General features: G+C 39.6%; 1 protein-coding gene across 1 annotated transcript in view; it reads left to right on the forward strand.

The window, feature by feature from the left end:
• Nucleotides 1-24,849, forward strand: part of AKAP6 (A-kinase anchoring protein 6) — a 549,344-nt gene that overhangs the window by 184,658 nt on the left and 339,837 nt on the right. Inside the window, exon 4 of the mRNA XM_007938531.2 lies at nucleotides 4,569-4,691. Coding sequence (XP_007936722.1) covers nucleotides 4,569-4,691 — 123 coding nt within the window. The remainder of the gene's footprint in view (nucleotides 1-4,568; nucleotides 4,692-24,849) is intronic.

A 24,849-nucleotide genomic window follows, 5' to 3' on the forward strand; every position in this document is an offset into this window, starting at 1 on the left:
AAATGATGTTCACCTTTGTATTCTCTATAATGTCTATTAGTGAGCCTTTCCTATAGTAGGCACTTAATAAATATTTGTTAAATGGATGAAGGAGTGATCAATATTTTTATACTTGAATTTCGACGTGTGTACAAAATGAATAACTTGTAATTTTCCCCCTTTCCTAGGTTGTTATTATGTCAGACCTGTTAAAAATGAGCATCAAATATTTGCTCTGTGTGTCCAAACATGAATCCTCCTGCACATCTGCATGGGTTGGTGTGTGGAGTGGCACTGATTTGGTCTTTCTAAGAGAGTGTTTTATGATATGGGGATAATACCCAGTACACTGTCCTCTGGACACTGGTGACAGTACACAGATAAAGGGGCTGAGTGTGGTGGAAAAATAGTAGGTAACAAAGGTATCAAGAACTGGATGGGTTGTGGACTCCAGTCTCAGTTGCTGTCAGGATTTGTGGTTATTTTCTTGTGGCTGCACATAAGAGGAGGAGGGGAGGTAGAAAGCTAAGGTTTCTCAAGTAGGAGTGGTGCTCAAATTTTTCAATACAAGTTAAGAGCATAGGGATTTCTCAGGTTTCTATTGTGACTGATAAAACTATCCCCTTTAAGCACTGGCAAGAAAAGAGTTAGGAAAATGTATAAAAAAGGAAAATTAGGAGGATGAGCTATAATTCAGAGGAAACCCATGGCAGAGCCTTGAAAGAGCCTCCATTTACTCTATATCGGACAGTCCTGGCTTTGCTCTCTAGCTGGGCTGTGAGGAGAAAATGTCCAGAAAGGGTCACTTGGGTCCCATGTGTTTTACCTAATCGGCATCTCATGGATTTCAGGTAAGTATGTAATCATGCTTCTGTTCAGAAATCTGACAAACATTGTTCAGTGGCTGAGACTAACATTTTATGATGAGGTACCTGTCCATTCACATACACACACATTATTTTCTTTATTTGCTTGATTTTGATGGAGAGAAGGTAATGAATAGTCTATTATTAGTTATTTTTCAAATAACATCTTTTACTATTTATTTATTGTTTGTGGTTTAACCAATTATTTCTAAAATAATTTGCTTCCTGACTTAATTTTCTCCCAAAATCAATTTATATATTCAGATATAACAACCCAAGCCCAAATTAAATAGTAAATACCACTTCATATCATCATGTTATGTGCCGTTGAGTTGATCCTGACTCAGTATAATAGAATAGAACTTTCTCATAGGGTTTTTAGGCTATCGGGAGCGGATCATAAAGTCTTTTCTCTTGCTGAGCCTCTGATGTGTTTGAGCTGCCAAACTTTTGGTTAGCAACTGAGTGCTTAAGTATTGCATCATCAGGGCTTGTGTAAATACTTTAACATACTAAGGTCATCTCATAATTACCAACTAGACATGACTCTCATTTTCTGATCAGGTTCCATAGTTGATAGACAATACTTTGATGAGTCTATTTGGTCAGCAAAAGGTCTCTCTCTCTCTCTCTCTCTCTCTCTCTCTCTCTCTTTTTTAAAACCAGAATATAAATATAAGAGCATTGGGAATTAAGAGTTGAGTTCTATCATACTCTACTTCTATTTTGGCTCACAAATTTACTGTATACATCTACAAAGGTTTATGGTAAGCATCAAGTCAGATAGGAGTTTGTGAACTTGAGTCCCAGGAAATGTAACAGAAAGATTGTTGGAGTGATGTTTTGAACTGGCTGGAGGCTCTATTGAAAAGATTGAGCCTGGAAGGAGGTTACATCTAAGTAAAGAGAGTTGCAAATTTGGGAGGAAATGGGAAGCAAAGCAACTCAAATATATGGGAATGATGTAGGTGAGGAAAGGAGAAAAAGCAGATAAGTGGATACTCAAAATATATGAGAAAGGCCACAAGGAACCGTTTGGTATTGATTCATAGCATCTGGAACAAGGAGTAATAAAAGAAAGTGAGAAAAATGGATGATTTGGGTGGTTCATCAGAAAATACATTTGATGAGGGAATGCTTTATAGCAAATTCTTGAAACGTCCCCCTGGACACATTTTCCCCTCACCTAGAAGTCTCCTGAGTGATGAACCAAGGAAGCTTCAGTAACGACATTAGCTTACAGATGGAGGGTAGAACTTAAGCCACTTTGAATAGCCCATAGCTCCCAGCTCATCCAACCGTGATTGTATAGGTCTTAAACCACACTAAACCAAACCCACTGCCACTGAGTTGATTCCAACTCATAGCAAACTCCACTGAGTTTCCAAGAAGTAGACCGTCACATCTTCCTCCTGCAGGGCAGCAGGTGGGTTTGAAAAACTACTACCTTCTGGCTTGCAGCCAAATGCCTTATCTACTCTGCCACCAGAGCTCCTAATTTCTGATAAACAAACAAAAACCAGTTACCATCGAGTCTATTCTGACACATGGCAACCCATTTGTGTCAGAGCAGAACTCAACCCTAGAAAACTTTCATAGGGTTGTCGATGGCTGATTTTTCCAGAAAACATTCACAAGGCCTTTCTGCCAAGGCCTCTCGTGGACTCAAATCTCTAATCTTTCAGGCAGCAGCCGAGTGTGTTAACTGTTTGCACTGCTCAGGGATTTGAGTCCTGGCCAGTGCACCTCATGTACCATCACCATCCAGCTGTCACTGGAAGCCTGCATGTTGTTATGATGGTGACCTGGTTTTAATGGAGCTTCTGGACTAAGATACACTAGGAAGAAAAGCCTGGCTATCTACCTCTGAAAACCAGCCAGTGAAAACCCCAGGGATCACAACAGTCTGATCTACATCTGATCATGAGAACAGCACAGGACCAGGCAGCATTTTGTTCCACTGTGTGTGGAGTCACTGTGGTTTGGGGCCTATTCAATAGCAGTTTAACGACAGCAGTTTCTAATTATGATGTCACTAAGATGATATTACCAAAACTATCTGAGTAGGCTAGATTTTCAAAAAGGATATTAAATGTAAATTTGTGCTTTGCTTTTTGGAAGCTGGTTGTAATTTATCTCTGGGTGTGTTTGTCCTCTGAGACTCAGAGCAATATGGCTGTTCATGGTAGGGAAAGTATTTGGTAGCATTTATCAGTGTAGCAAAAATATGATACACCATCATGTGGGAGTTACAGAATTAGCTCCACACAGAGTGGCAAACACCAGCGCATCTGCATTGACTCCATGGGCCTCCTTACCTACCTCTCTGCTCTATCCCCCTTATTTGTCTACCATTCACTTAACCAACCTCAGCAATCCCATTCTCTGTTTTTCTAATAGTTATGTTGAAGCAAGCCAATTGCTCTGAATTAAAGGGTTATGAATCTTTAAATGAGGAGTTGTGGTGGTGTAGTGCCAAAGGCATTTGACTGCTAACCAGAAGGTTGGTGGTTCAAACCTACCAGCCACTCCTCAGAAGGAAGACTGGGCAATCTACTTCCATAGAGATACCACCTTAGAAACCCAAGGAGAGGTCACTATGAGTCGTAAATGACTAGAGGACAGTGAGTTTGGTTTTGTGAGAGGAGAGACTGTAATTGCAAAACCTAGCTTACTAGGAGCATGATAAAGAAAATTATTTTTCACTTATTCTTACTGAAGCCTCAGAATATCTTCCATTAAGCATTAAACATATGAATCAAAATGCAAATCTGAGGAATGGGTTTAGTTAAACAGGGAAAAAACATCCTCAGCGGTCTCTCTGAGAACAAGTGTGGAAGCCTGCCATTGCTCCTTATGACCTCCAGGTGGTGCTGTTTACCAAGACATGGAAAGTGGGCACCCAGCCCCATTTTCTTCCTTCAAGTTCCCAGCCAGGTTTGCTTTCCCTTTTTTTCCCTCCCAAAATATTTTCAGTTCCTACAGATGTGTCCTTTTAAATGGTCAATAAAATTTTATAACCTCTTTTTGAAAAATTACAAGATTATTGTGATTTGTGCCTCTTAGCCAAGAATATTTCTTTATATCCAAGACATGCTCCAGTGGAGACTTGACTCTGATCATTGTCCTCACCCCCTTCCTCCACTCTTCCTTGTTTCGCAGTACCCAGGATCAGCCACAGACATTTGGGCTGTCGACAGAACTTACCCAAGTACTTTAAAAAAATAATAAAATAAAATAAAAAATAACCCAGTTATGTGACTTAAAAATGTGTTCAGCTAAGGCAACTCAACTCCACAGGCTTCTGAGTGAAGGAAAATCATTTTCACAGCAATGCTTCTATCCCCAAACCAATGTGTGTTCCTAACCTACTTGACCTGATATATGAGTGAGGAAGCACTTGTCAGACACTAGAAATATTTTGATGTTTTGGGGTCACCTTTACAACGACATCCTGTAATCCAATCCAAATTCCTCAGAAAAATGTTGCTAGGAATGGGGCAATGAGAGGGAGTTATAAGCAGTTTCTTTCCATTATTGATAGAGTTCAGTGCCAGCCAAAGTGGAAATTCCATTCTACAGCCAAGATGGAACTTGGGTGGTAGGACAGTGGTATCCATTTTACTATCAGTGAAGTTTGGAATTTTTAATATGGCCTTTGAAAAATATAACCAACTAACATTTCCTTCTCTATTTCCCCTCCCTTTCCTTTTCTCTCAAAAGGGGTTTGTAAACAAGCTGGATGAATTCATTCAATGGTTAAATGAAGCCATGGAAACCACTGAGAATTGGACTCCTCCCCGAGCAGAGACGGATGGCCTGAAACTGTACCTGGAGACACACTTGGTAGGCAGCACTGAGTTGTTCTTGCTATCAGTAACTAAAGGGTTTTTAATGTGCTGCTTGTTTGTTTATGGGGAATATAAATTTTATCTATCAGAAGTCACTATGTGTTAATGAATCTAGGCTTTCATGGTGTAAACTGAAGAAGCTTTAATTTTATAGGCATGTCAATTATACAATGAAAACCAGATCCTCTGTGTTTTGAACAGTTGTGTAAGTCCCCCCCCCCCTTTCTGGAAAGGTAAGTAATTATTTTAAAAACACTGTAGATCATTTTATGAGACTCTTGCTCACTAAAGCAACAATGAAAGGTTTTCCTCTTCCTTAAGATAAATAAATAAATAAAGGAAAGGGATAATTTTTGATGACCATTCTAAGCTTTTTAGAATTCTTGTAAAATTAATGAACCTCTCATTATCGAAAGGGTCTATTTTATCTGTTCTACGCTGGGTTATTTTAATAAAATATTTAAAACGACGATCTCCATCATTTTTGCTGCTATGTGGGTTTTTCAGCATATAATTAATACAACTGTCATTACACTCGTCCCTGTGCACAGGGAAAACCATGGAGGGGAAGTAGAAAACCCTTGGATGAATATGCTTCTGAATATGTTAGAAGTAAGAATTATAGACTGGGGGACATTTGATGAACCTCATGAGGTTTTTACTGAATGCTTCAAATGGCCGATATCAATTATGAAGGGGTGGAAACCAAGTAGTGGAGTGTGATAAAGCATGAAGAAAAAGCACGTTGTCATAGGAAATGAAAATTCAAGCTTTAAGGATCTCATCTTTATTCCTTTCACTGATAGCATAAAATTGACAAAGGCAATGAACACGTATCCTTGGGTACCCAACTGTGGGGTTGATTTTCTGCCCCTTTTACACACTCAGAATTTGGATTGAGTAAACAGTCTAGGAGGGTTCTACTTGTACTGGAGTTCACAGGGTTCCAGAACTATTTCCTGTGATGTTAAGTATGAGAGAGAAAGAGAGAAAAAAAATTGTTTTTGATTTTTTGCAGTGTATTTTATATCACTGCAAGACAACAGCCTGAAAATCCTATTGCTGCATGCAAATGACCTTATGGATGATAAAGAATGACAAAACTGTATGATACGGGACGAGTCTATTGGCTCCCTGTTTTAGAGACCAGGACTGACGATGTGTAAAATGCCAGTGACCCTATCCACTTCACTTATATGTGGAGTTTTATTTATTTATTTATTGACAAGTAGAAATTTCTTTTTAATTTTTTTCTTGAAAGTATCCAGAGCAAAACATATACCAATTCAACAATGTCCACATGTATAATTCAGTGACATTGACAACATTCTTCAAGTTGTGCAACCATTATTGTCCTCCTTTTCTGAATTGTTCCTGCCCCATTAACAAGAACTGACTCATCCCAAAGCTTCCTATCTGACTTTTTGAGTTGCTGTTGTCAATTTGATACCGTATAGATAGACCTTCAAAAGAGCATGATGTTCAAGGTAAATATTATTTACTTATTAAACCAATCTATTGTTTGCTTTAAAAATGACTTCAGTGCATATTTTTGGTTTAAGCTTTAAAAATTATTTCAGCTTCTATGACTCCAGAAAGCCTGGATACTATGAAAATTTAGAAATCTGTTTCACATTTTTCCCCCTTTGGACATGGATTTTAAAATGCTGCCCTCAATTTTCTGTTGAGTAGAGTTTTGATTTTTTCTAAAGAGGGCATTTTACAATAGCAAGATAAAGATATTCAGTGCTTTATAATGTAAATTGTATTAATTAGAATGTCAACTTTTCACTGGCATTGTTCTGACAGAAATTCTAATCTGTGTTTAAACAGGAGTATATGAACTTTATTTCACATTAAGTGTACTGTCTTAATCTCTATTGATTTAATATTTATTATGGAAAACACATTTGGTTCCCAGAGGGAACAGGGGCATAAAGAATCTTTTAACTCTAGTTTATGTATTGAAATCCAGGCTAGGAGGGAATGGACCAAGGTCTCTCTCCTCTTTGGGAGATATTCTCTGAGTGACACAGACTCTTTGCAACTAAGTTGCACTCGTTTTTAAATTCCTGTTTGAGAAGTTCCTTACTAGGCATTCCTGTCCTGGCTTCTGCAGTGTTCCAGCCCAATGCTGTCAATTAGAATTTTCTGTGGTTATAGACACTCAGCCCTATGTACCTGTTCAGCACTTGCAGTATGGTTAGTGCAATTGAGAACTGAATTTTTCTTGTTTATTTAATTTAAATTAATTTACATTTAAATTACACACCTGTCTAGCGACTACTGTATTGGGCAGCATAGTCACAGCCTTACAAAATTGCAAAACTCCACAGGAGACCATAAGGTAGTGCAGGTACCCATACCTGCCTCATAATGCTATTATCACCAACGTGTGGAAATCACTATGGTAGAAAGATGGCATTATAGAAACCCATAGCAAAGGATCCTTAAGATGTTTATTTCTTGGAAAATAACCTTCTTTCTGTCTCTTGATGAATACTTTCTTGGATGAGTTTTCTCTGATTATATTGGTTTTAATAGAGATAACATAGGAACATCTTTATCTCTTGGTAATTAGTGAATGGATATGATCTCCAGACCCTCTCACTGGGTGTTAGGTCACAGTCTCAAAATTTACTTCTGGAATTAGGAATTAAAATATCTAACCATCAAAGACCTAGTACATGTGGATTGCTATTGATTGATACAAAACCAAAAAAAAAAAAAAAAAACCTCACTGCCGCCGAGTCACTTTGACTCATAGTGACCCCTCCTTGGGTTTCTGAGGTGTATTGCTATGAGTCAGATGCAACAGGACAGTAGTATGTTTGTTTTTTTGGTTTTATTTCTACAGAAGTAGATTGCCCAACCTTCCTTCTGAGTATTCATTGATACTTGAGGACAATTATTAGGAGTTACTGTTACACTCTATACTGTGTCTGTTACTCCAGATACAGTCTGTTGCTCAAACATCTTTCAAACAAATTCTGATTTACTTTGTTCCTGTATGTGTTTACACTGTCCTGTTGATCAATATTGTCATTTCCATTTTTTATTGTATTTCTTTACTGTGATGCTAAGTAAATATTAAGTAATTCTTCTCAAAAGAAGGCAAAAATCATTCACCCTCCCCTAAAGGAAGTGATGTGTAAGCCTGGAGACATATTCCTTGTTCACCGGCATCACTCATCATTGCTCCTCTGTGAGTGAGCAAGTGGTATTTGCAAAATTATCAATATGTTGAGATAGCTAGATGAGTTTCTTTAAATATCTCTGTGGGTTCTATAAATGTAACATTAAATCAACAGACATACAAGCTCCCGGGGTCACACTTTCTCCCAGTTTAATAATATGTTAGAAAAGTTGGCACCATTCAAAATTTATTGTAAAGAAAAACAAATATCAAAACAATAACAGGAGTTGTAAATTTAGATTTTGATACTTAATTCAATTATTTTCCATGATGGTAACCAAGGGTTTTTACCAGTACAAATCAATTAAAGCTTCACAATACCTTTATGAGAGATATGAAGGAGCTTTATTTTAACTGCAAGAAATACTGTGAAATTGTGATGATACATCAATGATTTTCCATGATAATTAATCATCTGCTTGCAACCTGGCTGCTCCTTTCAAAAATACAATTCCTATCTTCCTGGAAAATGACATTTGCAGGAAAATGTCATTCTAGAAAGGTACTTTGCACGTATTGAACATATTGAACATTCCTTTTATTTGAAATCACTTTTAAAACACCGCTGAATATAATAAGTTCTTAGACTTCTCCCTCACTTCTGTCTTCTTCCAACTGTATTGTTTTTTTTTAAAAAAAAAAAACCCTTTATTGAGATAGACTTCATATACAATAAATTGCACATATTTAAGTTGTTAAACTTGATAAGTTTTGACAAATAAACATATCCATAAGACCATCAACATAATCAAGATACTGAATGTATTTGTTACCCCCAAAAGCTTCGTCATGACATTTATGGACTCCCAGACAGCTTTTCAGGTGCTAGGAATACAGGATGAATACCCTCGGTTCCTTTCTCCAAGGGATTTGCATTCTGAGAGAGTTTGTTTGCAGTCATCTATAGACCTATGCAGGAGAAAGATGAGACATTCTGCTTCCATAAAGATTTATAGCCTTGGAAACCTTTTATGGCATTTCTACACGGTCCTGTATGGTCACTATGAGTCAGAATCAACTTGTGGGCCATTAGGTTGGTGTTTTGGGATAGATCCATAGGAGTCACTGGGTGGTGGAAACAGTTAATGCATTCAGCTGCTAACTGAAAGACTGAAGGTTTGAGTACTGTTCTGGTTACCTAGTGCTGCTCTGACAGGAATATACCACAAATGGGATGGCTTTAACAAACAGGAGTTTATTCTTACAATTTGGAGACTTTAAGTCCAAGTTCAAAGTGCCAGGCTCTAGGGGCTGGGTGAAAGCCCCTCAACCTTGGGGTCCAGCTCTGCCTCCTGCTCCCGGCCCACTGGAGCTAGAGGCATTTCTTCACTCAGACAGCTGCTGGCTGCTGAGGCTGAGAAGCCCAAGGTTGACAAGGAAAAAGGCACAGTCCCGATATTTCCAAACCACACGGCAGGCCATTAACTTAAGTTCTTTGTAAGTTCCAGGGTCAGCAGGGCATAGCAGGCTGCTGAGCAACAGCACAGCTACACTCAGGGTCCAAGCATGCCATAGGCTAGAGACCATTCCCAAGGCTTCTCCTTATATACGGGAAGCAGACCATATCCCAAAGGCAGTTACTTAGCTGCTTGTGGTAGATCCCACCATGGAGCTGATTGCCAGTCTCATCATGGGGAATAACTACCACCAGCTGCCCAGCTACTCAACCAGGCCCAGCCAAGTTGACGCACAAACATAACCACCACAAGTACTTCAGAGGGGCCTCAGAAGAAAAGCCTTGTGATCAAGTCATTGAAAATCCTGTGGAGCACAGTTCCACTCTGACACACATGGGATCATTATGAGTTGGAGCTGACTCGAAGGCAACTGCTTTTATACCATAAATGACTAATATAATACCCTTTTTATCAGTAAACTTGGAGGATAAGTGAAGTACTTTTAGGGGTACATAGCATAATCTTACAGGTTCTTCCTGGGGGTAGGGGAGGGTTCATTGAGGTAATGCTGGTATAGACCTCAAAGGCTGTATGTAATTTTAGTGACTAGAGAGAGAGGAAAGGGGAATGAGTCTTAGGGACAGAGGAAGTTGTAAGCAAGTTAAGAGAAGTGCAATGAGCTACCTGGTATGTATGCCTCAGACTTGCAGATTAGGGACTGACAGAGTATTGAATGTCTTCATAGCATATTGAACTTTTCTCTAGGGCCATTGGGACATCATTGAAGGTTTGGTTTTATTTTAAAACAGGAGAGTGACACAAATCAACCATAAGCTCTATGGGGGTGGGGTCTGCCTGACATACAGCTAGAGCTCAATAAGTATTTATAGATTAACTGGACGAGGTCCATGACTTAGATAATGGAAAATGCATTGAATACAGTATATGAAGGATATTCTGGTCTAGGCAAGCTGTTAGTTTTTTTTTTTTTTTTATTTGTTGTTTCACTAGCTAGTATATGGATATGTCACAAATTCAAAAGGTAAATAAAGGAAAGGAGTGAAAAGGTAGAAAGTTAAAAGTAAGTCTCTCACCCAATTACATCCCTCTAGTTACTATTATTTCTTGTTTCATAAATACCTTTTCAGAGTTATTCTATATACTTATAGACGAATATATATACTTTGTTTTAGTTTGTATCAGCAATACTTCTAAATCGGCAGAATAGCTACACAGTATTTTATTTATGAATGTGACATAATTCATCTAATCAGTCCTCTGTTGATGGAAATTTGGGTAGTTTGCAGTCTTTTTCTATTACAAACAGTGCTTCAGTGATTGTGTTTGAATATGCTATGCATCATCTTGTATAGTGTAAGTATATGTTTAGAATGAATACCCTACATGTGAAATTTTAGGTCAAAGGTTATATGCTTTAAAATGTTGATATATTGACAAATTGTCTTCAATAAAAACTATACCAGTTTTACTCTCACCCTCCCACCATCAATGCATGTGAATGTCTATTTACGTACAACCTTGCTATCACAGAATTATCCCTTTGGTTGATATTTGTCTCTCTGATAATTAAAAATGTTCTTTCATTGTAGCATACTTTGTCTTTTCGTATTTGAAGTAGAGTTGAGTTGAGTACCTCTTTATATGTTTAGGAGTTGTTTATGTTTGTATTTTGAGAAAAGTTCATATCTTAGCCCTGCTTTAAAAAAAAAAAAATGCATCTTTTCCTTGATGATTTGCTAGAGCTTTCCACATATTAAGGAATTTAGTCTCTTATCTGTAATATGAATAAAACATATTTTAAAAAGAAACTATTTTTGAGGTTCTGTTCCAAAAGAAGGAGCTCTGGTGGTGTAGTGCTTAAGGCATTTGACTGCTAACCAGAAGACTGGTGGTTCAAACCCACCAGCCACTTCTTGGAAGGAAGATTGAGCAATCTAATTCCATAGTGATACCACCTAGGAAACGCAAGGTAAGGTCACTATGAGTCAGATTCAACTCAACGGCAGTGAGTTTGGTTTTTGGTTTGGTTCGGAAACCCAGGAAGCAGTCACTGTGAGTCGGATCCAACTGGATGGCAATAAGTTGGTTTTGGTTTTGATTCCAAAAGAACACAGATATTTTGACAATTTGAGGAATACAGAGTTAGGCAGAACTTGGAAGGCTAAGCTGATAAGCATGTAACAGGTGTGTTCCCACTGGGAAAGCACATTTGGGTAGCAGTCCTGGAAAGATGAATGTGTTCTAGGGAATGTGCTTACTTGGATGTGGATTCAGGCACAGAGGAACAAGCCTAAGATCAGAGAGGCTATTGTTGAATGAGTGGATTAAACTGTATTTGAGCAATGAGAGAAATGATGAAAATGTGGACCAGAGTTAGGAGTAGAGATGTTCATATAAAAGTAGAGAAGAGGGGATAGACTGGAGAAAGAGGGATACATTACAGAGACTTATCAACAGTTGTCTTTTGTCAAAAATCTTGTGACCAACATTTGTTTCATCCGCTCTAGTCTCCTGAAGCCACTAATGTCATTGAAGGAAAGCACAGGGAGGCCCACTTCCCCCACTCAGCTAGGGGAAGGCTGACCAAGATTTGAATGTAGCTAAGTGTATGGAAATTGGCTGGAAGCCTTTCTGTCTGTATGAGAACTGGGTCTGAGGCTCCAGGGCCATTGTAGGACTATGGGAAACTAGATTAAAGTAAAAGCTACAAGTAGTATTTACATGGAAAAGAGGAGGAAGATGCCACAGAGCTGTGACCATTGAGGCTACATGTAAAGATGGAGCAAACTTTTTCACACAACTACTGTAAAGAACTGGAGTTAAAGAAAACATTAAATTATACTCACTGGAAAATATTCAAACTATAGAAGAGAAGATAAAAGTAAAAAGCTTTACCTTCCCTTGGGTAACCAATGTCAATAGTTTTCTCTATACCATTTTGAGCTTTTTAATTCATATATTGTAAGAATTTTTTATTCATGCTATGCATACTGTTCAACAACTTGCTTTTTACATCTCAACTAGCTCAAGCATCCATTAGTACATGGAGATCTACTGCATATTTTAGTATTCCCTTAATTTTTTTTTAACTCATTCCCATTATGATGGGTATTTAAGCCATTTCGCTTTTTATGCTTTTAGAAATAATACGGCAGTGAACATTCAGGTTATTTTTAAACATCAACAGAGTCTTCTCCTCCTCTTTAAAGACCCCTTTAAAGTGTTAAAAAGTCAGTTAATGTGAGTAGCTCAAAGTTTAGTAGGAAGCATTGACACTTTGAGGACTAGGGTGCACCTGACCCTAGCCACGGTTCAATTACCTCATATGCATGTGAAAGCTACACAATGAATAAGGAAGACCAAAGAAGAATTAATGCCTTTGAATTATGGTGTTGGCTAAGAATACTGAATGTACCATGGATTGCCAGAAAAAGAAATAAATAAGTTTTGGAAGAAGTATATCCAGAATGCATGTTTCTTAGAAGAGAGGATGGTGAGATTTCATCTCATGTACTTTGGACATGTTATCAGGAGGTACCAATCCCTGGAGAAGGATATCATACTTGGTAAAGTAGAGGGTAATGAAAAAGAAGAAGAACCTCAATGAGATGGATTGACACAGTGGCTACATCAATAGGCTCAAACACAGGAACAATTATGAGGATAGTGTAGTACCAGGCAGTGTTTCATTCTGTTGTACATGGGGTTGCAATGAGTTGGAACTGACTCAAGGGCGCCTAACAACAGTCTCCTCCTAGCACTGTTAATGTGTGCTACAACAGCAACTCTGGGGCCTCACAAAAAGAGAGTCTGCCACATTCTAGGAAAGCTTTTATTCTAGGTCCCCAAAATGAGTGGGGTCTATGCTTGTGTGTGTGTGAATTTTGAATCCCTGTTTATAGGGGTAAACTTTTAAAGTACACTTTCCTGGACTTGTTCGATTGGTGCCTGCAATTTGATGCGGTTCCCACAAGGTGGTGCAAGAGCACAAATCCTGCAAACTGTGCTTAGAGTCTGGTTTGAAAAGTTTTACTTATTGTGTCATTATCCTAACCAAAACCACACCTAGTGGCCTTGAGTTGGATCCTACTCATAGCGACCCCTCCTTGGGTTTCCGAGACAATATCACTAAGGAAGTAGATTGCCCAACCTTCCTTCTGAGGAGTGGCTGGTAGGTTTGAACTGCCAGCCCCCTGGTGAACAGTCACATGCCTTAGGCACTACACCACCAAAGCTCCCTCATTTCCCTAAGTACTTTTTAAAAAAAAAAAAAAGATAGAATTTGGCCAATAATGTGTCTGGCGAAGGATATTCTCAAAACAGTTATTTGCATGCATTTATCATCTATATTTAGGACTCCACGTTATATTTTTTATTAAATAGCTTTCATTTGTATAATGAGAATACGCACACACACACATATACACATACATACGCATATATATAATTCGTACAGAGTTTTTAATTTTACAAGAAAGTTTCCCAAAATATTTTCAGCTATTTTTCTTTTTCTTGCTCTCCTGTCTCCACCTCTGCCCCATTTTTCACACCTTGAAGTAAAAAAATGCAAGTTGTCCCTTCCCCACACACACATACTCACCACACACACACACACTTTCTGGTGCCTACCTCTCTCACTGTCTTTCTCTGCTGAGATGATAGGCAGCCCTGGCCCAAACAAGTTGAGGTTCAAAAGACTTGTTGCTGCCATGTGACTGTGTTGCCAAACTAATGGGAGGCAGTCAGACTCAGACTTCAAAAGTCTGAGCTGTGTGAGTTTGGCTGGCCTGGGTGCTGCCTCTGTCATACTTACTAGGCAGAGGCTGATGGTCTGACAGGAGCTTTGAAGTTCCATTTGCTCAATCCTGCGGATTCCCATCAGTTAAGGTGAGTAGCTGAAAGTTTAGGAGGAAGCAGTGACATTACTTTCCTTTAGGGGTTTTGAAACAATTGAGTGCGTGAGTTGCTATTTCTGGTGGCCTGAAGTTAGAAGGGTCTGTTCAGTTGTTGGGAACTTACAGCATTGAGGCATTTGAGTTTGATGTGTGGAGATGGAGCCTATAAAATTTCCAGACCATAATTCTTTGTTCATGTACCTCTAATTCTGTGCATTTGTGACACAAAATGGTTGTCATCCCTTTATAGTCAAAAATAATTTCTGAAGTATTCTAAACACCTGGGATGTACTTTTCACCAGACTCAATTTAAGGAGTTTGGTCACATTAACACCAAAAAGTTCTCGTCATTTTGAAAATTATTAGTGCCTAGGCTCTGGGAGCTCTGGTAGCATAGTGCCTAAGGCATTTGACTGCTAACTAGAAGGCTGGTAGTTCAAACCCACCAGCCACTCCTTGAAAGGGAGATTGGATAATCTACTCCCATAGTGATATTGCCTCAGAAAGGCAAGGAGGGGTTGCTATAAGTCAAATCAACTCGATGACAGTGAGTTTGTTTTTTTGGTTAGACATTTTACTAAATTGATACTTTATTCTTCTTTTTAATGATGTGCTAGAGGAAGAAATACCCAGATTCAAACATATTCTATAGAGGCCTTTTTATTAGCCTAAAACAGGACAAAGGCAATCATCCAGGATGACAGAAACCATCGATCGGCATGTACACAGTATAGAAGCCAAATGAAGTCCGCTGACTCATGGCCATGGGGCTAATTATACATGATACAATACAAAGGAAATCATCACAAAGTCATGAATGATAACAGGTCAATTTATCACTGTTGCAGACAGGACTTCAGAAGTGGGAAAGACCATGACTGGAATACACACACCATTGAAGATTAAGAAGGGTTACAGGCTTTGTTCTGGGGCTTAAACACCTGGCTCCATGATGGTCAGTGAATGACTCATGATCATGTAGCCCTAAGTCATAGCTACAAGGTGGCTACAAGACAATAACAGGACCCCAACCTTTAACTTAAATCAGATAACATACAGCTATTTTAGTAAAACATTAAGGCAAGTTCCTTAGTTCTCTGTGTGAGCATGTTCTTGTTGTTAGGTACTGTCAAGTCAGCTCCAACTCGTAGTGACGCTATGTACAACAGAACGAAACACTGCCTGGTACTATGCCAGCTTCACAATCCTTGCTATCCTGAGCCCATCGTTGCAGCCACTGTGTCAAACCATCTTGTTGAGGGCCTTCCCCTTTTCTGCTGACCCTCCACTTTACCAAACATGATATCCTTCTCCAGGGAAAGGTCCCTTCTGACAACATGACTAAAATAAGTGACACAAAGTCAGGCCATTCTCACTTCCAAGGAGCATTCCAAATATGGATCTTTTCTGGTCAATTGGCCATAGCTGTCTTCCAAATTTCTTGGCATAGACAAGTGAGTGCCTGCAGCACAGCATCCATTCATTGAAACATGTCAATGGACGTTCTGTCAATTCCTGGAACCTTGTCTTTGCCAGTTCTTTCAGTGAAGCTTCTACTTCTTCCTTAAATACCATTGGTCCTTGATTATATGCCACCTCCTGAAATGAATGAACATCAATCAATTCTTTTTGGCACAGTGACTCTGTCTATTCCTTCCATCTTCTTTTAATGTTTCCGGCATTCAATACTTTGCCCATAGAATCTTTTAATATTGCAACTTGAGGCTTGAATTTTTTCTTCAATTCCTTCAGCATGGGGAATGCTGAGTGTTCTTCCCTTTTGGTTTTCTAACTCCAGGTCTTTGCACATTTCATTATAATAATTGCCTTTGTCTTCTTGAGCTGCTCTTTGAAATCTTCTGTTCAGCTCTTTTATCTTGTCATTTCTTTCATTTGCTTTAGCTACTCTTCATTCAAAGGCAAGTCTCAGAGTCTCTTCTGACACACATTTTGTTCTTTTCTTCCTTCCCTGTCTTTTTAATGACCTTTTGTTTTTTTCATGGATGATGTTCTTGATGTCATCTCATAGTTTGTCTGGTTTATGGTCATTTGTGTTCAATGCATCAAATCTATTCTTTAGATGGTCTCTAAATTCAGGCAGGATATATCAAGATCATATTTTGACCCTTGTGGACTTGTTTTAATTGTTACGAGTTTCAAGTTGAACTTGCTTATGAGCAGTTGATGGTCTGTTCCACAATCAGTTCCTGGTCTTGTTTTGGTTGGAAGATATTGAGCTTTTCCATCACCTGTTTCCACAGATATAGTCTATCTGACTCCTGTGTAGTCCATCTGGTGAAGTCCACATGTATAGCCATTGTTTGTGTTGTTGAAAACAGATATTTGCAATGAATAAGTCATTGGTCTTGCAAAATTCTGTTATGTGATCTCCAGTGTCATTTTTATCATCTAGGCCATATTTTCCAACTACTGGTGATTCTTCTTTATTTCCAACTTTTGCATTTTGATCACCAGTGATAATCAACACATCTTGGTTGCATGTTTGGTCAATTTCAGACTTCAGAAGTTAGTAAAAATCTTCAAATTGCTTGTCTTTGGCTTTGGTGGTTGGTGCATAAATTTGAATAATAGTAGTACTAACTGGTCTTCCTTGTAGGTGTATGGATATTATCCTATCACTGACAGTACTGTACTTCAGGATAGATCTTGAAACATTCTTTGTGATGATGAATGTTACACCATTCCCCTTCAGTTTGTCATTTCCAGCACAGTAGGTCACATGGTTGTCTGATTAAAAATGCCCAAAACCAGTCCATTTCAGCTCACTAATGCCTAGGATATTGATCTTTATGCATTCCATTTCATTTTTGACAACTTCCAATTTTCCTAGATTCATACTTCATACATTCCATGTTCTGATTATTAATGGATGTTTGCAGCTGTGTTCCTTCTCATTTTGAGTCATGGCACATCAGCAAATGGAGGTCCCTAAAGCTTTACTCTATCCATGTTATTAAGATCCGCTCTACTCTGAGGAGGCAGCTCTTCCCCAGTTGTATTTTGAACGCCTTCTGCCCAGAATAGTGCTCATCTTCCGGCACTATATTGGACAGTGTTTCAGGGCTATTCATAAAGTTGTCCAGTAATATATCAGACAGTGTTTCACTGCTATTCAAAAGGTTTTCACTGGCCAGTCTTTTGATGGATGTCCCTTTCCATCTTCTGAGTCTGTCTTAGTCTGGAAGTTCTGCTGAAATCTTTCCACCATGGGTGATGCTGCTGGTATTTGAAATACTGGTGGCATAGCCTCCAGCCTTACAGCAACACACAAGCTACCACAGTGTGACAAACTGACAGATGAGTGGTGGTGTGTGAGCATAATCTTCTTCAAGCCACACTGCTTCTGAGGGCAAACTACCCCTCTCTAGGTTTGTCCTAGACTTTTATAAGTATAGCTACATTGCTGATTTAATGATCAGAAAGAACTCATACGGAGTCTGAACTTCCATCAAGAGTTGAAATGGAGTTAGGGCTCCTGCTATAGAGTGCAGCTTTCCAGAAAACAAAAGTGCTTTAGAATTTAAGCTCTAATACAGGAGTTAAAGCCTATTGTATATTAGAATGCCAGGGAGAAGCTGCATTTCTTAAGTACTTTCTGTTTAGGGTGGTGGTACCCTAAGCCCTGAAGGGAAAGTATTTACACACAGGCCTTGAGCCATGATGGCTCCTGTACAGAATGGAGGGCACTGCTGTGGGTGGACAAGTGCCAATGTTTTATGTAGTTCAGAAGAGCTGGAGTACAATTACCTACCATCTTTCTCCCTGTGTAGACCCGCATACACAGTTACCATAACTAATATGTTATGTAGATTCTGGAGTACTGAAGCAATTCACCTGGTGTGCAGGATATTAAGATAAAAGTTTCAGTCCTGAAACCAATCTTTATGTTAGCCAGAATAATGCCTATGTATCTACTTAGGGTTGTTGTGAAGATCACATAAACATGTATGTGAGAATGCTTTGTTCCTGGGGGCTAGGGGAGTCATACCTGTATTTTCCTTGGTGAGTTAAGAACATGTGGGCTGAGAAGCTCAGGTGTTCCTAGAGAAGTTGATAGTCTCCTCTCCTAACCTTCCCTCAACTTGTCACTTGTGACTGTCACCTACTTGAGGGACAGCTTGTATTTCTGACACCAAATATGGTGCTTTGCACTTGCCTAATAGGTACTAGAAGGATCTCTAGTGGTTAAGGTATTTGGTTGCTATAGGAAAGGTCAGTGGTTCAGACCCAGCAGCTGCTTCATAGAAGAAAAATAGGGAGGTCTGCTTCCATAAAGATTTATAGCCTGGGAAACCCAATGGGATTACTATGAGTAGGAATCAACTTGACAGCAATAAGTTTGGTTTAATTTTAATTTTGATTTAAAAAAAAAAAACATACCAAACTCACTGCCATCAAGTCACATCTGACCATAGTGACCCCATCTTGTGTTTCCGAGGCAGTATCACTATGGAAGTAGATTGCCCAGTTTCCTTCTGAGGAGTGGCTGATGGATTTGAACCACCAGGCTTCTGGTTAGCAAAGTACTGGAAATACCTGTTAAATGAATGATGAGCATTTGTAAAAGCATTGTTACAACCATTAAAGACAGCAGATTAGAGTTAAAGTTATAAATCATCAAACAAGAACTAAGTTTGTCTGCAAGTTAAACTATTTCATCTACCATTTGCAAATCAAAATGAGCTCTGGTTTTGGTTTGTAATGGTAGAGATTTCTGGGTATTGTGTGCTATTTTTGTGACAAGAAGAAAAGGTAGAAATGTTTTCTTTTCTATTTTTAAGATACATTTTATCCCCTTTGACAGAAAACATAGGGAAAATAAAATTGTTAACTCAGGTTAGAAAGGTTTAAAACAAATTGCACAGGTTAACATTACTGTTTTAAAATCCAAAGACTATATGACTAGAGAGGATGTTAATGACTTGACATCACAAGATTTATGAAATTTATTTTTAAAGTAGTTTGGTTTACCTCCTAAAATGCACAAAGCATGTGGGAGTTGGACTAGATCTGCCCCAGGCTGCCAAACAAATTTTTAATGGAACTGGAGTCCTTCAGGGATTGTCCTAAATCCACATAATATTCTTAAGTCTTGGTGTTTGCACTGGGGCCTGTATATTAGTAGATGTGCATGGGAATAATATACTTATATCCATCCATCACCCTGGTGACTCCACATCTGTAGAGGCTGCTGCACATCAATTATTTCACCTCAGGGGGTAGAGAGATATTTGGGCCAGCATTGACCTCCTTTTCAATCAGGGCTTCAGAGCATTGCATTCTGGAAGTCAAATGATCCCTTTAGACAGGACCTCTGTTCAGGCATCCACTTAGCCTAATGTGGCCATGCTGGGAAGTCAGCATGATTACCTGTGTCAGGTGTGGAGGTGACATCCAGAGAAGCAAATGAAAATTCCAGCACTAAGAGCCACCATCATCATTCAGGATCTCTCTCATCTATGTAATTCTTGCCTAAGATATTAGCAAGTCTATCAGAAAAGAATATCAAACTCAGCAAAATGCATTTACCTTACACACACACACACACAAATCAACTGTTTGAAAGAAATTTTGATTTGTTTTCAAGAGCTAAATTCACTTTCAAATGCTTAGAAGTGTTTTTATTGTCTGAGGTTTCAGGAAGAAAGTGTCCTCAGGAAGAATGAGGAATTTTGTGTTTCAATTTTAGTGCCTTTTTTTTTTCCTCCCCCCTCACAATTAAAAAGAAGGAAGACAATATTTTGGTCATGCTTATTTTTTCCAATTATAAACTCGGGACTACTTTTCTAAGAATACAGAGTTCCTTTAATTTTTTAAAGCTTTTGATATTATACCTGGAGGTGCATTGCTCATTGTCATAACTGATCAATCAATGGCAAATGTAGCCACTTCATTTTGTTCTGGAAATAAGTATACAAATGTGGTGGTGGATAACCATTTATTTAATTAGTTGGTAAGTACCATATGATGAGAGGGTAAAGTTAAATTGATGATTTGGGCTATCTCAGCCAGGGTACAGTTTACATGGCAATTACGCTAGGATCATCTAGGTGTAATTGGCAAGTAATTCTGTAAGCGAAGGAACATGACAGCTCATTTACATGGTGTTCACTGAGTAAAATTCGGGGACATTTATCAACCACTTCCAAGAGAAGAATAATTGCACCAATATCTCCCAAAATGCTACAGGCGGTTTGAAAGCTACATGGAAGGTTTTTGGTGCGAGCCTCCATCCATTCATTCCCTGAGCATTTGCTGGGTATGTTCTGTGTACCAGGCGCTGAGGATATGAAAATAGGGGAAAATACACTTCTGCTTTCAAAGAGTTCATGCTGGGAAGTAGATGTATCTATAATAATTATACAATAGCAGAGCAAGTGGAGTTTTGAGCTCTGCACGGGTACTATGGACACTGACCAAAGTCACTGCCATTGAGTTGATTTTGACCCATAGTGATCCTATAGGACAGAGTAGAGTAGAACTGCCTCATAAGGTTTCCAAGGCTGTAAATCTTCATGGAAAGAGCCTGCTTCATCCTTCTCCTGAGAAGCAGCTGGTAGGTTTGAACCATTGATTAGCAGCCGGATGCTTTAACCATGGTACCACCAGGTTGCTGAGGAAGGGGGAAGAACCGGAGGGTAGAAGATGGACACAGAAAGCTTGTTAGAGAAGGTGACACCTGAGATGAATTTTGAAGGATGGGCAGCACTTAGGCAAAGGGAGGTGGGGAAGACATATCAGGTCCACATATCAGCATCCACATAGCAGAAGGAGCAAGACAGTTGGTGTGACTTAGAAACTAAGTATTTCAGGGCCACTGGAGGGTACATTTCAATGCAGGTGTGAGGCCCCAGGAGTCAACTCGGCCAGGATCTCAGAGTGGTATATTTGTGTTCAAGACCTAAGCTTTATCCTGCAACCTTGGGAAGCCTTTGGCAGATTTTCAGAAAAAGAGGATCTTTGTTAGAATTGTTTTGTAGATAGATCATTTTATGTGATAGGACCATTTGTTGAGCTATTGCTGTGTGCCAGGCTTTGTCCTACATGCACTCTCACAACTGCCTTGTGTGGTAGACACTAACATTTCCCCATTTTGACAGAGGAAGAAACTGGAATAGACACAGGTTGTCCACAGCTACATAGCAAGTGATGGAAGACTCAGGATTTGAACCCAGGCTGTCGAGACCCCATGCTCATGATCATCAACCCACACTGTGTCAAAGTCCCTTTGACACATTCTATGGCAATTCCCTCCTTCATAAGTCCATCCTCCCCCAACTACAGACACACACTCTAGACTATGAGCTCTATGCAGGCAGGCACTTGTTCCTCTTGTTCACAACCATATTCTGCAAGCTTAAGACAATGCCTAAACCTTTGTATAAAGAATGAAAGTAGTTTTGTGCTTTCATAACTGAAGGCTGTCATAGTTACCCTGGCAAGGAATGATCATGAGGGCCTGGATCAAAGGCAATGTTAGTGAATATGGAGGGGGGAAATGGAGAAATAAATTAGCAAGTCTTGGTGATTGATTGGATGTGTGGATTTTGTTGGCATGCTCTCATAGTGTTTCTGATCCCCAACCTCTGTGCTGGAGAAATGCCTTGGCAAATGAATCTGGAGCAGAGGGAAGCTCACACTGCCTTCACAGAGCTCTTACATTCCAGAGAACAAATGTAGACTTGGGATGAGAAGTTACAAGTGACTTCTTGGGAGATGGTTAAAAATAGAACAGTCACATCTGCTTGGGATGGCTGAGGGACAGAGCTGCCTTGGGGTAGATGAGTGGTTAGATGGCCTTTGGGATTCTTTCCCCTTTGAAAAAATTCTCTGGTTTAAAATAAATAAATATTCTCCCAAGCTGCTCATCCTTAATTGTCTGTCTTGGAAAAGATAAAATCAAAGCATCTGGGGGTTGGAAATTATTGAGTCCAAAGATCAGGATTATAGAAAAGGAAACATAAGCCCAGAAGAGTTAAATTACTTGTTCATAGTCACTGAAGCAAAAGGAGGGCCCAGATCATTGACTTCTCATTCCAAGTTGCTTTTCTTTATCTCCCAGAAAGCAACATTTATGTTTTGGGTGCCTGCTGTGAGTGGCCTGTGCTAGGTGGTGAGACAATGGCAAGGCACCTACCTTTGAGGAATTCAGAGCACTTCAACAATAAGTGCCATTTCTTACTTGAAAATGTTATGAAGTACCATCTACTGTGTAGAACAAGGGCAGTGGAGGTTCTGTGGTAGAATTCTCACCTTCTATGTAGGAGACATGGGTTCAATCCCATGTACCATATCTGTAGCCACCACTTGTCAATCAGTGGAGGCTTCCATGCTGCTGTGATGCTGAACAGGTTTCAGTGGAGCTTCCAGGCTAAAATGGACTGAGAAGAAAGGTCCGGAGATCTACTTCCAGAAATGAGCCCATGGAAACTCTGTGGATCGCAATGGGTTGATCTGTAACCAATTATGGTGCAGGAGTGGGCAGCAACTCCTTCCACTGAGCATGGGTTGTGTGAGTTGTGGTCACCATGTGTGGTGTAGTGAATTACTTGGTATGGCTTTTTTAGCCATAGCCTTTATAACACCCACTGGATTACTGGGTGGGACCATACAAATAAGGTTTGTAGATCTCTCACTTTGGGATTAGTTAGTTTTGTCACTCTGCCAGTCTTAAAATGAGCCTTCCTAGAGGCAGAAAGGGGGATCTCACTTCCATCCAGAGAGAAGAGGTGGAGGTGAAGTAGTGTATCCTTGGACCCAAGATCCCGCCCTGGACTCCTTGGCAGAGACACATGTGGCAGAGAGAGATAACCAAGCAGAGAGAGAGATACTCCACTAAAAGATGGTCAAAGTGGAATCATAGAGCAGCAGGTTTACCTGGTCCACAGAGCAAGAAAGCTGAGTGCCCTTGGGCAGGAGGCTTGCTGACTGAGTTGAGTGCACCCGGGTGTGTGTACCTATCAGCAGAACTAGCAGAGCTCTGTAACACTTACCCAAGCAGGGCAGAGGCCAGGGCCAAAAGGCCAAGGGCCAGAGAGGTGTGTCAGAGGGCAGACTGTCTGATTGAAGAATTGTATTCTGAGCATGTTCCCAAACCTGAATTGCAGTCTGTTACTTCCCTAATAAACCTCATGATCATGAGTGTTGTCTATGAGTTCTATGTGGCTGTTGCAACAAATTATTGAACCCAGCAGAGTAGTGGTGAGTGCCATGGGAGGGACGATTGTATCAGAATTGACAAAAGGCTGGAGGGTGGCGGCATGTCTGGCTTCATAGAAATAAGCCTTGGGCTGATGATGGTGATTCTGTCTTCCTCTTGTGCAGTTAGAGGTCAGAAGATGCCTTCCCCACACCTTTTTGTACCATGAGTCAGGGGCCAACTTGATATCTACTAAGAAGTACATAGAATATTTAGAGAATAGAGAAAATGAGTCAGAAAGGCACTCTTTCAAATGCTTTATGTTCATTATCTGTAATTCTCACAGCAATTGGAAGTTGGATATTATTATTTCCATTTTATGCTTTAGAGAACTAAAGCCCTGAGAACTGTTTCCATAAGACCAGGCCATGTTAACTCTAAGTCCTACCCTGTACAAATGATGTTAATGTTTTGTTGTGTTTCCCAAGATTCATCTTTTTTTATGCAATGGGACTATTATACATAGCTATACTGGTATGTGTCACTTAACAGTCTGTTTGAGCAACATCTGACTGCATATGTGGTCCTGTAAGGGTTTTTCTTTTCTTTCTTTTTTTTTTTTTTAAAGGGAAAGCAGCTCTCCTATTGTTTATTATTTTCCCATAATGGCTTTAAAGATCCCATCCCAGACTCTTAGAGCATTGGGCCACAGTGGGACACAGGCAGGTGAGGCAGAGAATATGGCTTTCGGTGTAGGCTCTCAGGTTTGTCTGGCAGGCAGGTGGTAGCAGTGGAGTACAAGGCCTGGGCTGCTCCTGCTGCTCAGGAGGATGGAATAGTGGGTGGGGCTGGGCACACCCACTCCCTCCTTACTCACTTACTCTTCCTCCACACCCTCCCCTGCCCTCTTAGCCTTAGCCTCCACCTCTACCAGCAGCAGTAGCAGCACAGACAACTAGAAGCAGGCTCTGATAAGGTTTTACTATGGTATTCACATATCATCCAAATCACATAACTTCCTATTTCACAGAATGTATCATGGATGTTAAGTGTAATTTTATCACTGATACAGTTTTGAATCTTTTTTTTTTCCCGCTTGTAGAATATTCTATGTATTTTCCATGTGATTGCATTGTCTTCATTTTAATGACCCTATGATTTTCTACCAGGTTTTCAGGTGGTTCTTAAAGCAATGTTTACTCATAGACATATTTTAATTCCTGGAATGTATAGCATTTTAAAGGTATATTTATATATTTTGAGAACCAGTATATGATGTGACCATCCTCTGTGGATGGCACTGGGGAGAGAAGAGAGACTGCCAGGATTTGCCCAGAGGATCATGGCTTTCTTACACCTAAGAACCCCTCTGGAACTGAAGAATGGTGCTGGACACAGCTCAGAGTGGAGTCTGGGCAAGAGAGCTCCTGTTGTTGCTTGGTAATGTTGAGTTGGTTCTGATTCATAACAGCCCCGTGTACAGC

Source organism: Orycteropus afer, unplaced genomic scaffold (assembly GCF_000298275.1).
Source record: "Orycteropus afer afer isolate SDZICR_OR568_19922 unplaced genomic scaffold, OryAfe1.0 scaffold00051, whole genome shotgun sequence".
NCBI lineage: Eukaryota > Metazoa > Chordata > Mammalia > Tubulidentata > Orycteropodidae > Orycteropus > Orycteropus afer.